This window comes from Ammospiza nelsoni, chromosome 1 (assembly GCF_027579445.1).
Source record: "Ammospiza nelsoni isolate bAmmNel1 chromosome 1, bAmmNel1.pri, whole genome shotgun sequence".
Lineage (NCBI taxonomy): Eukaryota > Metazoa > Chordata > Aves > Passeriformes > Passerellidae > Ammospiza > Ammospiza nelsoni.
Window position 1 is genome coordinate 83,706,923 of NC_080633.1, and position 12,927 is coordinate 83,719,849.

General features: G+C 36.3%; 1 protein-coding gene across 1 annotated transcript in view; it reads left to right on the top strand.

The window, feature by feature from the left end:
* ABCA13 (ATP binding cassette subfamily A member 13) overlaps positions 1–12,927 on the top strand; it is a 175,969-nt gene that overhangs the window by 86,913 nt on the left and 76,129 nt on the right. Inside the window, exon 36 of the mRNA XM_059479845.1 lies at positions 1,839–1,929. Within this exon, the coding sequence (XP_059335828.1) occupies positions 1,839–1,929 (91 nt within the window). The remainder of the gene's footprint in view (positions 1–1,838; positions 1,930–12,927) is intronic.

The following is a 12,927-nucleotide window of genomic DNA, read 5'->3' on the forward strand; positions in this document are numbered from 1 at the left end:
CATTGACTGGGTTTTATTGTCTATTGTATAAGCTCCTTGGAAACAAGGAATTTTTTGTTATAGCTGAGATCAGATTCTTTTGTGGGAAGAAATAAATGGTTTCTTAATGATTTCTGAAAGTTGCACTGTGGGTATAATCTGTCTTGTGGCTCAACCCAAACAGAGAGGAAAGAGCAAAAGAAAACTTTCATCAAGACAAAGAAAAAATTTTGTTGTTCTTTTTCTGTTTAATTTGAGATGCTCATGGTACCTGTATTTTCTGTAAATTTTTCCTTTTTTTTCTTTTTACTTGAGGTTCTTAGATCGCTATTTAAATTGCAGTTCACGTTAAGATAAGAAAATGCTAATTGTGTTTTTAATTTGAGTTTACAAGAAGTGGGGAGTGTGTGAATAAGGCTCACTATGAAAGCTTCTGCAAGGCTGAGGTGCAGAAAAATGAAAGGCATGTCTGTGAAATTCAAAGGGCTTTATGTGGACAGAACTGTGAAACAGGTTTAAGGAAGAAATAGTAGGTTGGACACATATCTGTTAGGGAAAGCGTATATACCATTTAAATAGATCTCATGATTATGAAGTTGGTGAATTCTGCTGGGTGTTTATAATTTTAAGTCCCTTCTGACATGCATTCTCCTACTTTAGAAAAATCAATCCTTTCAATTTCAAGCTAGTGCATATTTTTAGATTGTTGCTTTTATAGAAAAGGAATTTCAGTTTTTCTCATGGCGATTTAAGGTAACAGGATCCTATAATCTCTATCCACTTTGGGGTATGTGTGGAGACCTTTGTTCAAACATGGCTCATAGAAAGAGGTCATGAAAATATACAGCTGATGGAAGGGTAAAAGGCAGCTGTAAGCAGCAATTCTCAACCCTGTTCCTGTAAACAACAAAGTTCTCAGGCACATTTCTGTAAACAGCAGAAGTTCTCAGGCTGTTTTTTAATAACAAGTAAATATTTTGTCCTTGGATAGTCTGGGAAAGCAAAAGTGACAAACATGGAGGCCTTGAGAACCGTTCATAATAGGATGAGAAAACAAGTCTTGGTCTCAATAACAAACCACAGGTATTGAAAACAAAAGGAGGGGTTGATGTGTAATCTGTAACCAATGATGAGCTCGGGTTTTGCAATATGTATGAACTTAATTAACACGGTTATAAAATGTGCATGGTGGATCAATAAATTGGAGTTCGATGCTCATCAATCGGATGGTCGTCTCCCTTCACTTCTTCAGGTATGCACACTAATGTTTTGCTACAAAATACACATTGTTGCCCAGTCTCCTCTGCAGTATGAGTTTTACAAGACTTTGTTCACCTTGGCTGTCTCTGATGATTGCCTTGTCCTTTACATGTCTTTCAGCAACGTTATTGTCCATGTCCTTGCACATATCTAGGAACATTTTCTGAGTGTCCCTAGACACTGTGAATTCCCTGAAATATGTAGCTTCTCAGATCTGTAGGAGTTTGTACATTAGGTTTAGTTCTAGTTGTGTCCATAGATTTCTAGCTGGAGCATTAGAAGAGAGTTAAGCTCTTTCCTTGGCAGAAACTGCAGTAACTGAGTTCCAGCACATACCAAATCTTAGGGGCATAAAAAATCAATCAAGGGCAGAAATTCTATTGAAAAATCTTCGCAGATGGTAGTGTTCATGGGTCAGCAATATTTGCATGGGTGTTTTTGCATCTATTGACATGTATTTCATTTCCTTTATCCCCAAGATTTTCAGTAGTAATTTCTGGCTGTCTGGATGGTTTAGGATATATATATGTGTGTGTATATATATATATAATAGTTTTAGAAAATTGATTCTAAAGTACTTTTTTCTCCTTTCATGAAAGGTTTTCCTGAAGCTGCTGCAGGAGTCAGAGAAGATGCCCTGTGTTCCACAGGCAGCACATGTGGACCATACAAATGGTGCTGAATCAGCCTGTAAGTACAAAATGATGTGCCTTCTGAAGTAACTAGATTTATAAAGATCAAAAACACAAATGTAAGCATGCATGAAGTTCCCAAAAGTGAGGAATGTGCAAGCAAATGGAGAATACTTCTTGCTACCATCTGGTAATTTCTTTTTTGTGTGTCTGCCTGGGGAAGTAGTTTTTATATGTCTGCTGTGATTTACCTCTATCCCTTCACAGTCATCTTCCCACCCATGCATGTACACATGCATTCTCTCACTGCAGCAGCATTGACTTATTGCTTTGTACCAGTCCCTGGAAACTAATTATCCTCTTTGTCTCATACTGAAAATGGATAAATATTACAGACATATACCACAGATATAAAATCCCTACACTCTAAGAAAAGTGCATTCATGTTCATACACATACAATTCAAAAGAAGAAAAAAAAGAGCTGGTTCCCCTCGTAGTAAGAGATAATTAGTTTTCTTAAGTGACATGGTATTTTAGGTTCCTTTACATCTTGCTGTAAGAAAAACCCTTCATACTTTCTCTTTTTTTGCCCTGCAAGCCTGGGAGGAGGTCCTTCCAAATGCTTCTGAAAATGCAGGAAGATTTTTCTCCTTTAAAAATTCTCTTCATAAGAAGAATCACTAATCATCACTAATGATCATAAGGTGATGTCATTACAAAATCCAAGACTCAAGTTCTCTCATGTCAGTGCCCATCAAGTTGATGAATGTTTTCACATTGGTTCTAGGATTTTCATGCTTGTATACTTACCCTGTTTCTGTTTGAAGACTGACATTTAGATTATAGTTTTCTATGGTTAGATGTCAAGCACTTTGTTCTATGTGCAATACTTTTCATTATGTTTTTATAAAGTACAGGCACAGGAAAGACCTGATCTGTAGACCCTTAATGTTACTGTAACAGAAATAACAATTTTCAGCCAAGCTTTCTTTATTTGTTAAGATAAATTCAATTGAATCTGCCAGTAATAAGTAATCATTGCCAACAATGGTGGTCTAAGGTGAGACCTTTTTTCACAAAGTGCAAGCTTGAATAGATGACTTTTTCCAGAGGGTGTGTTTGCTGGGGTATTCCATCTTGAATCAGTGAAGATGCAAGTGTATAAAACTAAAATAACCTCACTAAGCAAATAAAATTGCCACTTTTGTCAGTGGTGAGAATGAGGCTTCTATTCAAAACACAGTTTTGAATATCCCTTATTTTATAACAGTCAATTTATTTATTCAAGTCTCAGCTAGGACATCTGAACTAGTTTCAAATCATAACAATCTGTCTTCTCCACATTGTATTTCCATTAAAGAGTAAAATTTACAGTTTAGAAAGTAATGAAGACAGTATATTCTACTGAAGAACTTGATATACTTTCCTATCTGCATCTCAAAATGTATAAAGAAGTATTTGTTTAAGTTATTTCATTAATAAAGATTTGAGTACTCAGAGACTCTGTATTTTTTCACCCTGATAAATTATAGCAAGAATATGTGATGATAATGCCATTTCTTTGGGGATGAGAGTACTGGAAAATTGTCACTCATTGCTGATGACTGTCATTCATCATTAAGGACAGTTGTGAAATGTATGCATTAGGGATCTGGGAAATGGTCATGAAAGGTATCCATCATTGTCAAAGTTAACCAGAATACTCCATGGGCAATAGCTTGACTTGTATAACTTTGTCTTTGAAAGCAGGTTCAAAGACAGTCAAACTTGCTTTTGTCAGAGTAGTCAAATGAATTTTCAAAACCCCTTAGAGCAAGCAGCTGGGATTATTGTGGGGATCACAGGATGCTGCTATTTGATTTGATAAAAGAATTTAGACTAGGGAGGTGATTTCACAAAGCACAGATCTGAGCTCAAGCAGAGGTGTTGGCTACCCTTTAATGCTGCTGAGATCTTGAGGTGCCAGGATTGTGCAGAAATCAAAATGTTGTCTAATGTCTCCTGGACCAGGAGGCTTAGCAGAGAGGTGTGTGTCTCTTCTTAAATGAAACTGCAGAAAATCAGTACTCGATTTAGGCTGACCACCAATGCCAAAAACACTCAAGAGACATTATTTCAGCAAAATATGACAGTACCTCACTGAAATCAGAGCAGAGATAATTTCTAGTTATGTTTTACAGTGTCTTAGTGTACAGTGTCTGATTGGAATTGAGTTAAATTTCTTAGCAGCCTCTGTGATGCAGTGTTTTGGATTTGTGACTGAAACAGTATTGATAACATGCCAGTGTTTTGGCCATCACTGAGTGGTGTCAAGGCTCTCTCTTTTCCCATGTCCCTGCTATGACCAAGCTGATAATGAGATAGAGGGTGTGAGGGGACACGAGCTGGACAGAGGAGCTAAACTCACCAGAGAGTTATTTAATGTTGCAGAGTGCCATTCTTGGCAACAAAACCTTTTTTGAGGAGTTAGCTGTTGCTACCAGTGGCTGAACATGTCTACTTGTGGGAGGTGGTGAGTGATTGCCTTTGCATTATTTGTGTTGGATTTTTTTTTTGTTTTTAATTTGTTTCTTTCTTTTGGGTTTATTTTTCTTTCTTTTTCCTTTACTGCTGAAACTGCCAGTGTCTTGACCAACAATTTTTCTTGCTTTCTCTTTTTCTATTTTCTTCCCCATCCTGCTGGAGGAGGGGGAGTATGGGCAAGCAGCTGTTTGGTGCTGGACTGCTGCTTAAAGTCAGCAATGAAAATAATGTAAAATAAACTCAGAAGTATTTGTGCATTTCTGAATGAAAAAGTTATATTTAATTCGCAGTGCATTAATGAAATTTATTGTAACAGTTTTAACATTGGTAATTTTAAAGATGCAAAGCACACTGTAATATATAGTAGTTTGTTTCCATTGTGAAAGATTTTCTCAAAATTTTTAGTTTTATTCCAATGACAAAAACTTAGGGTAAAATTCACCTTTTTGTGAAAACAGTTAGAATTTTAAGTCAGGGATTACTGTGTGTGCAGACACAGTACATGGATATATTATAGTACAGTCATGCATTATTAATTTATACACAGTTGGAACACACAGTAATTATTGTTTTGTAGATGTATACAGAGGATGCAGAAAAATGGTTAGACTGAGCTTGCAATGACTATTTGACAAGACCATTGAAGCCAAATAGCCTAGAGAAATGGAGAAACCAACTCTATGGAGGCCAGTAAAATTATCATAATCCACAGCAGGCAGTACATATACAGAAATAATCAGGGGATCTAAGAGCAAGTCCAAGAGGTGAGTAGCTATCCATGGATAAATGACAAAATAATCTGAACATATGCAAAAGCAGGTAATAGGTTAGTGAGCAGTCTTGTTGGCTTATTCAGGGACCAATATTGCTGAATTAAATTACTCAGATGTTTTGTGGAAGAGACAAATTATTTAATTTTGTAGCATTTATTGTCTTAGAAATTTCTGGGACATACCAGCTTTGGGTCTAGTCCCTTCTGGCAGTAAACTACAGTTGGAACCCTTGAGATAAAATGAAACTAAACTGTAGAAAATTCAAAATTGATTCATTGTATTTTTGTGCACAGTAATATGTAGCATTTGGATTTTCCTGCCATATAATGTTACAGAGACTTAGAGTATTGCAATACATTTTAAAAAGCCAAAGAATGGTTATTAATGGATGTATAATATGAACAGATGTAGTAACAGTAGTGCTATTAAGGCTTATATGCCTCTGGATTTCTTGGATAAGTTAGCCTCTGAAAGTGTGGGCATGGGAGCAGGTTGATGCATAACTACCTTTTAATGTTGCTTAACCCTTTCTCTGAAGCAGCTGGTTTTAACCATTTTGAACCATATTGGGCCAAATGTGAGATTGCTCCTGTTAGGATTGGTGAGACCAACAATATACAGTACTTATAAAGCTCAGCCAAAAGCTAATTTACTAAGAAATTGTAGCTGACAAAAAGCAGTTGTTAATAGTGAAATATCAAAATGAAGAGCTTTTGTGAATTACAGCTGAGTTTCAACTCTGCCTTTTAATTATCTTTGTGACTGATGCTGAAGTAAACATAACCTTGGTGATGAAAAACAGCTGCTGAAAGGTGATAAGTGAGACCAGTCCTAAGGACTGAGTTAGACCACTTGAAAAGCTGAATCCATTTTAAATAAAGGGTATTTTAATTAAGCCAAATGCTAGGCATGTCTGTGTGATGGGGAGTAATATCCTGGAAAACACTGACTGAGTTATCTGCTGATCCTGGTTGAGAACCACTTTAAGACAGCTAAGGTGATTTATATTTGAGCTAAATGTACAAAATAATGCGAAGAGGTCATTTTGACTATCCATTCAAAATTGATGAGACTGATGCTACAATACTAGTACAACCTTTTTGTCCATATTTTTAAGTTTGAATGACTTTAGGGAGAAATTGAGAATTCAGGAAGTGAGCAGAGAAGAATTAATATTTGGAGGTTGGCAGTGAAGTCCTTGTAAAGGCACCATCAGGGCTCTGTTAACATAGTTTATCAAAAATAAGACAGAGAAGTGGTTTGCTTAAAGATACTATTTTTTTAAACGCATGGAGAATACATCTGTTAAAGTATAATTCTACCTTTTATAGAATTATATAAGCAGAAGAGAGAAATTGAATAAAGGAAGCAAAAAGTAAGCAAATAGGTGTAATCTGAAGACAAGCAAGAGTTAATTAGCAGTTCGAGTTATTCTACCCAGGGAAGTGTGTTGCTTCTCCTGGTGCATTTGGCACAAGATTGGGTCTTTGCAGAAAATATGCTACAGTAAAAGGTGTTATTGATTTCTGCATTTGAGAAGCAGAGTGGAATTTGATGTCTTTTGGAAGATGATCAAGTGGCTTCTTCTATTCTTAAACAGGATTTTTCAATCCACTATGATTAATTGAGTTCACTGTAATTACAAAAAAAAAGGCTTGACAGTGATTTTTGCAATATCGTTGAAGTTATATTTTAACATCCATTTGTAAATGGAGCTAATTTCTTTCAATTCCCTGTAAAATTTGCATAAAAGAACTTAGGAATGACTTCAATACTCCATCTTGCAAAATGTAACTTGATTTATGTGACGAATATTGTAGACATGAAGCATCAGTGTCTCTGTTTAGAAGTACCTATTTCAGAGACATAAAGTAGGTTAACACTACCTGCCTTCCTCACACCTCATATTCCACATAAACTATTATTTCTCTCCCTCGTAATATGGGACCTATGTGCTGGACAAAATTTTCACTTAGATAATCAACTCAAAGTCATACATATGATGTCAGAAAGTATTTGTTGCTAATAGCTAGTCTTTAGGTTTTATATGGAAAGTAAATTCTGATGGTTTCTTGCCTTGCTTGAGCTTACAAGTGGAGTGTATATTTCATAGATCTTTTTGTGTTTGTGTATTTATATTTTTACAGATGAAGAAAGTGTGTGTGTATGTAAACACATGTCTTTAAAACACAAGTATTTTAAAGCAGTTTTGCTGTATTAGTGCTGTTGCACTAAGAATACATATATTTTAACTTCAATTACGTAAGTAATGTAAATGACCAATTTTTTAAAGAAATGCTTATCAAGAGTAAGATGCTTACTTTTCATTCTGAAACAGAACATTGCTTAGGGAAGGGGCTTCATGAAATCTTCCTAACATCTTGCCTCATTTATTGAGTAAATACCCTAGATATGTAGGAGGTGGGCTACGCATCTTAGTTGTGCTAGTAAAACTCTCTTTGAGGCTGACGCTTCTAATGAAACTAGATTTTCACCTGTCCAGTTCCTTCTCAAAAGTATCTCTTTTGGTGAAATTGTTGTCTCTGCTCTATTGCTAAAACATTCCTTTTGTGCACCAAAAGCCCACAAAGACTTCAGCAATATTCACACTTTTTTTTTTTCAATACTAGCAACATTCTGCAGTACTACATGGGGTTTTTTGGTTTGTTTTTGTTTTTTTTTTTTTTTTTTTTTTTCTTCAAAACTAAAAAAAAAACTGGTTTAGGAGTTACAGAGACAACATGTAAAGTAGTTTTAGTATGAAGGGCAGTATGTGGAGCACTTAGGACTACCCTTTTTTTGCCACCTTTTCATATGGTACACTTGTTACAGGGTGATACAAGATGTTTATTACACTGTTGCTAGCCAATTCCTCATTTGAAATATAAGTGGGACTTCATTATAGTAGACCTGGTGTTGGACTTCTGTATAGGTGGGAATTTTTAGCCATGTAATTTTTTTCTATCTGTCTCTAAATCTATTTTACAGTTTATTTAGGTTACAGTATTCATTGGAAACATTAGAAAAAAATGAAGCTGTTGTTTCTGCTAATCCAGATCCTTGAAGTTGTTTAATACTACTATTTATGAGATACATGAATGCCTGAGGCATGAGATTATTCATCAAACACATTTTTTCAATGTTTATTCAGACCTAGAGCTTCAGGTCTGAATAAAACATGCCTCCTGCAGAACTTTCAGTTTTGAATTGTTTCCCTGCACAAACTTTGATATGATTTTTGTATTAATAGAATAACTCCAGTAGAGATATGGTCCAAAAAATTCCTGATAATGGGAGCTGCAGTATTTTAGATGAAGTACTTTGTTTGTATTAAGATAATACTTGCAAAAATCCTGAAAGTTAAAGTGGGTCAGAATGTCCTTGTCCGTCATGGTGAAATCTGGGCCCTGCTGAAGTTGTTTCCTCTGTTTAATGTCTGAGTTTTCTCTGAGCAATTCAAAGAGGATTCTTCCAGAGTGCTGTACATAGTGTTTTCAAAGGCCACTCATGGCAAACTGAGCAGCTGCATGACAGAAGTCATCTGCAGTACAATAATGGACAGTTGTTATTTTGAAGTTCCCTTTCTGGGAGTGACCAGTGGGAAGTGTTTGAGAGCACCTGGTTAGAATATATAGCTGTTTCTTCTGTTGCTCTATTTAATCTTTTTAGTTGGAAATGCTAAGGTACTTAGCATTTAGTCTCACACATAATGTTATGGGAAGTAGTAGAGCAAAGTTCAGATTTTATTGCTATTCTGCCCTTTTACCAGTTTTTTACCAGACACAGCAAAAGCACTGTGGGGTATAGCCCTATGGTCTGCATCAGATTCAGTCTTGAAATGTTGTAACTTGAGTTTATAGGTTGAATTCAGTGAGTTAAATTCTAACAACTTTCTGAGTATTGATCTAGAAAGAAGAGGAACCAACCTCAGTAAGTGTGCTGCTTATTGTCATTAGAGGGTATATTCTAGTGGACAAGATGTATCTGATGGTTGTTTGCCTGTGCATGCACAAATGTATTCTTTCTCTTGGCCAAGTCTGACATAGATATGATACATATTAAATGGATTGGGATATTTTTTGCAATTCTAACAGTATGTGCTTCTCTTCTACTGTTGTACCTTCAAAGAGTACAAACAGAAGGTGAAACTATGCTTCCATTTTGTAGCCACAGTCTGTACTTTTATTTCAGCTCTTCCGTTACTTGTCTCCTCCTCCATGTGGCAATTCATTGCAGGAGCATCGCTGCAGAGGAGATAGTACTGCATTAAAAGAGTATCTATTTCCAAAATTATCTCCTGGAAATTGAAATTAGCATAGTTGTTAATGTTGCAAATTAACCATGCAGAAACTCAAAATCAGAGACTTAGGGGTTTCAAACCTGTAGTAATTTTCTTTTCCAAGACATGATAGCCTGTCTACCTGAATGAAAATTTAGGTTTTTTGTTTTGTGTTTTCATTTTTGTTTTGTTTTGGGTTTTTTTGGGTTTCTTTATGTTTTATTTCCAAATAATAGTCGCATCCCATAATGATGAAGTTGTTCTGGCCACATCAGAGTTCACCACACAAGTCTAATAAAAATACTTGTTGTTTATTTCAAACTTCTTTTTCAGCGTGGTTTAAGCTGACAAAAATCCCAGCTAGGATGAAGAGATATTAACTATGGCAAAGCAGGGAAAAAACCATGGAAATGGATCAAAAGAGATCGTTTCAGGCATCAAAAATGTAGAAACAGTTGAAACCCTCTATTTATGAATTATTGTAACAATGCATTCAGTAGTGTGTCCTCCTCTTCCACCAGGCCCAGACTAGCTTAGGTGTCCATTCACCAGATTAGCTTGCCTGTCAGTGTACCCACTGTATTTGGCTCTCCATGGTGTCTGTAGGGTGATGGATAGGAGACAGGACCATTTTTTCCCATTTCCTTATGCTCATGTACTGTTTGTGTTCTTATGGCTGGAGAAGGTGAAGAAACAGAGTATTTTGCACTAGAAAATTAATTCCCTTCATTGAAAGTAATGACAGTGCTTTTATAACCTGGAAGTGTTAAATTCCCAAATAAATGTATGCTCAGTCAAGTTTCTGCTGTGGCATCAGTATCCCTGCCCATTCCCACACTAGTAAAAACAGCAAGGGGTGTTTTAACACCAGCTCACACTTGAGCAGCAACAAAAAACAACAACACAAGGGTGTTGTTTTTTCCTAGGTTTTTCCTAGTGGTAGCTGTTGTTTATTGTATGAGGCACGGTGCCTTGGAAACCCAATCTAAAGTCATACCCTGTTGTTCCAGACACCCTACAGACTAACAGTAAGAATAAAAAACCCAGGTCCTTACCACCTCTGACAGTTTGCAGTCTAGTTTTAAGACTGAATGCAATGAGTAGATAAAAGAGAAAAATAGGTTTGGGAAGGCATGAGCATAAAGCAGGTCCACAGCAGAGGTTTAGATCACTGTCTTTCTGACTATTTTATTTATTTGCTAAATGCCATTTGGACTTTCTTGCTTCCTCAAATTTACATTTAGAATGTGGTTTTGATGCACATCTTTTTTAAAGTTTTTATTTACTACCACACATGTGCGGTGCATGATGTGGCACTTTCAGAAGATTTTCTGTTATTTAATATGAGTGATGACAAAGCTTAATTTTTTTTTTTTTTTGCATTGATATGAGATTGAATATTCTTGCATTAAATAGAGGGTTGAAACAGTCAGGAAATTCTGTAGGCATGTGAGTATTAGTTATATGTTAATTAAAGAGGCTGGCTTACCTTTTTTCTGTCTTACATGAGTGTTTCAGATACTTAAATTCATATTTCATATAATAGAATTATAATGTTGGCTATAAGTTGTTGTGATTGTAAACATATAAAGGAAGGGAAAACTAGAACCTAATTTTTAGTTTTAATCTACTTTGTATAATTGTGAAGAAATATTTTCCTTGCATTCAGGAGTGTTCATCTCTTTATCTATTGTTCGTACCTCTAGTATGCTCAACTTTGAGAAAATGCAAGATCTTGAAATTAAAGGGTGATATTCATAATGTGAATGAGGCCATGCTATGCCTGGAGACAAAATAAAGACCTTGAGTTGTATTCATTTTTGTGGAGAGAGTCCCTGTAAGATCTATGTGTTGGATAAGTGGGTCCCAGCTATTCTAAATGAGCTACAGCTGCAAAGTCCTTAGTTGGGCAGCAGCTGTAGTTTGTGAAGGCAACTGGGATAAAAGGGGTGGGCCGAGAGCCCAGGATGAGCCCCTGTGGAAATCATGAGGAACTGTGCTGCAGAGAGGAGCTGCATAATAGGACCAGCAAGAAGTTATGGACTTTAGGATGGGACTCCAGAAATATGAAATACAATAAGATGACAACAATACATTTTTACACTTAAAATGTCTTCTGACTATTTTGTAGATCTTTGCAGCAGTGTGATGGTGGTTGGATGTTGAAAAAGTAGATTCACCTAGTAAAATCTACAAAAGTTGGAGAGTTTGGGGGACAGGTATAGTAATTTGCTGCATTTAATGGGCTCTTGAGAATCTAGGTGATGTGCTCTATTCAGGTTATTTTGAGAGCTATCTTGTTGTATATCCTAATGTATTCTCTGTAACTGGATTATTCAGTACTCAAAAATTAGTCCTAATTTTAATTATTTCCCAGTCTGCTTGTTACCTATCTGAAAAATATATCATGACAAGGTTAAGGACCAAGAGGAGTAGAATATTTTAGGTTGGTGCTTGAAGTGTTTGTATGGGTCACATACAAACTGGGTGCCACATCCAGTCTTTTCTTAAACACCTTCAGAGCAGTCACTCCACAACCTCCTTGGGCAGCCCATTCCAATGTTACATCACACTTTTTGTGAAGAAATTATTCCTAATGTCCAACCTAAACCTCCCCTACTGCAGCTTAGGACTCCTCTCGTCCTGTCACTGGCTTCTTGGGAGAAGAGACTGACCCCAACCTGGCTACAGCCTCTTTTCACAGAGTTGTAGAGAATGATAAGGTCCCCCCTGAGCCTTCTTTTCTGCAGGATAAGCAATCCCAGATCCCCCAGCCACTTTGCATAAGACTTGGGCTCCAAGCCCTTCATCAGATTCATTGTCCTTCTTTGGACATGTATTTTCCATTGCCACTTAATTATGTGCCTTATGTTATTTGTACAATGTGTTTACATCTGGATGAAAATCTTGCAGTGATGTCCAGGATCAAATGCTCTTGCTTAGACACATCTCTGTCACTGCTTGAATAACAATGCAGCAAGTCAGAGTAAAGGAAATTATTTTATGGATGAAATCTTTTTGCTCTCTGACACCTGGATGTTTTAACTTTTCTTTTGCACAAACCCATTTAGCACTTCTGTCTTTGATTTAACTAGTGAAAGTCAGATATATCTCCTCTCCATGTCAAGTGTAAGGGTACTGTAAGGCATTTCTCCCTCTGGGATTAAAGTGCAATTGTATCCTACCAGTTCTTCACCCCCTTACACACTGCTGGGAGTAGATAATTCCTACTCTGCTTAGGCCTAATTTTAGGATGCATTTCTTTTAAATACAGTGATAAGTTTGAAAAGACTTCGTCCTGTTCTTTCCTTAAACTTTTTGTGTACAAATGAACTTTCGCTCATACCCCTTATTCTAGGATATAAATTAAAAAAAAAAAAAGAGCTTAAAAAGGCTCCTTTATAAGTTTGCTAATAGTTTTTCTAGGGACAGGGTTTTAGATTGTGAGATTTGTGTGTTGGGGTTTCTTCAGTGAGAAT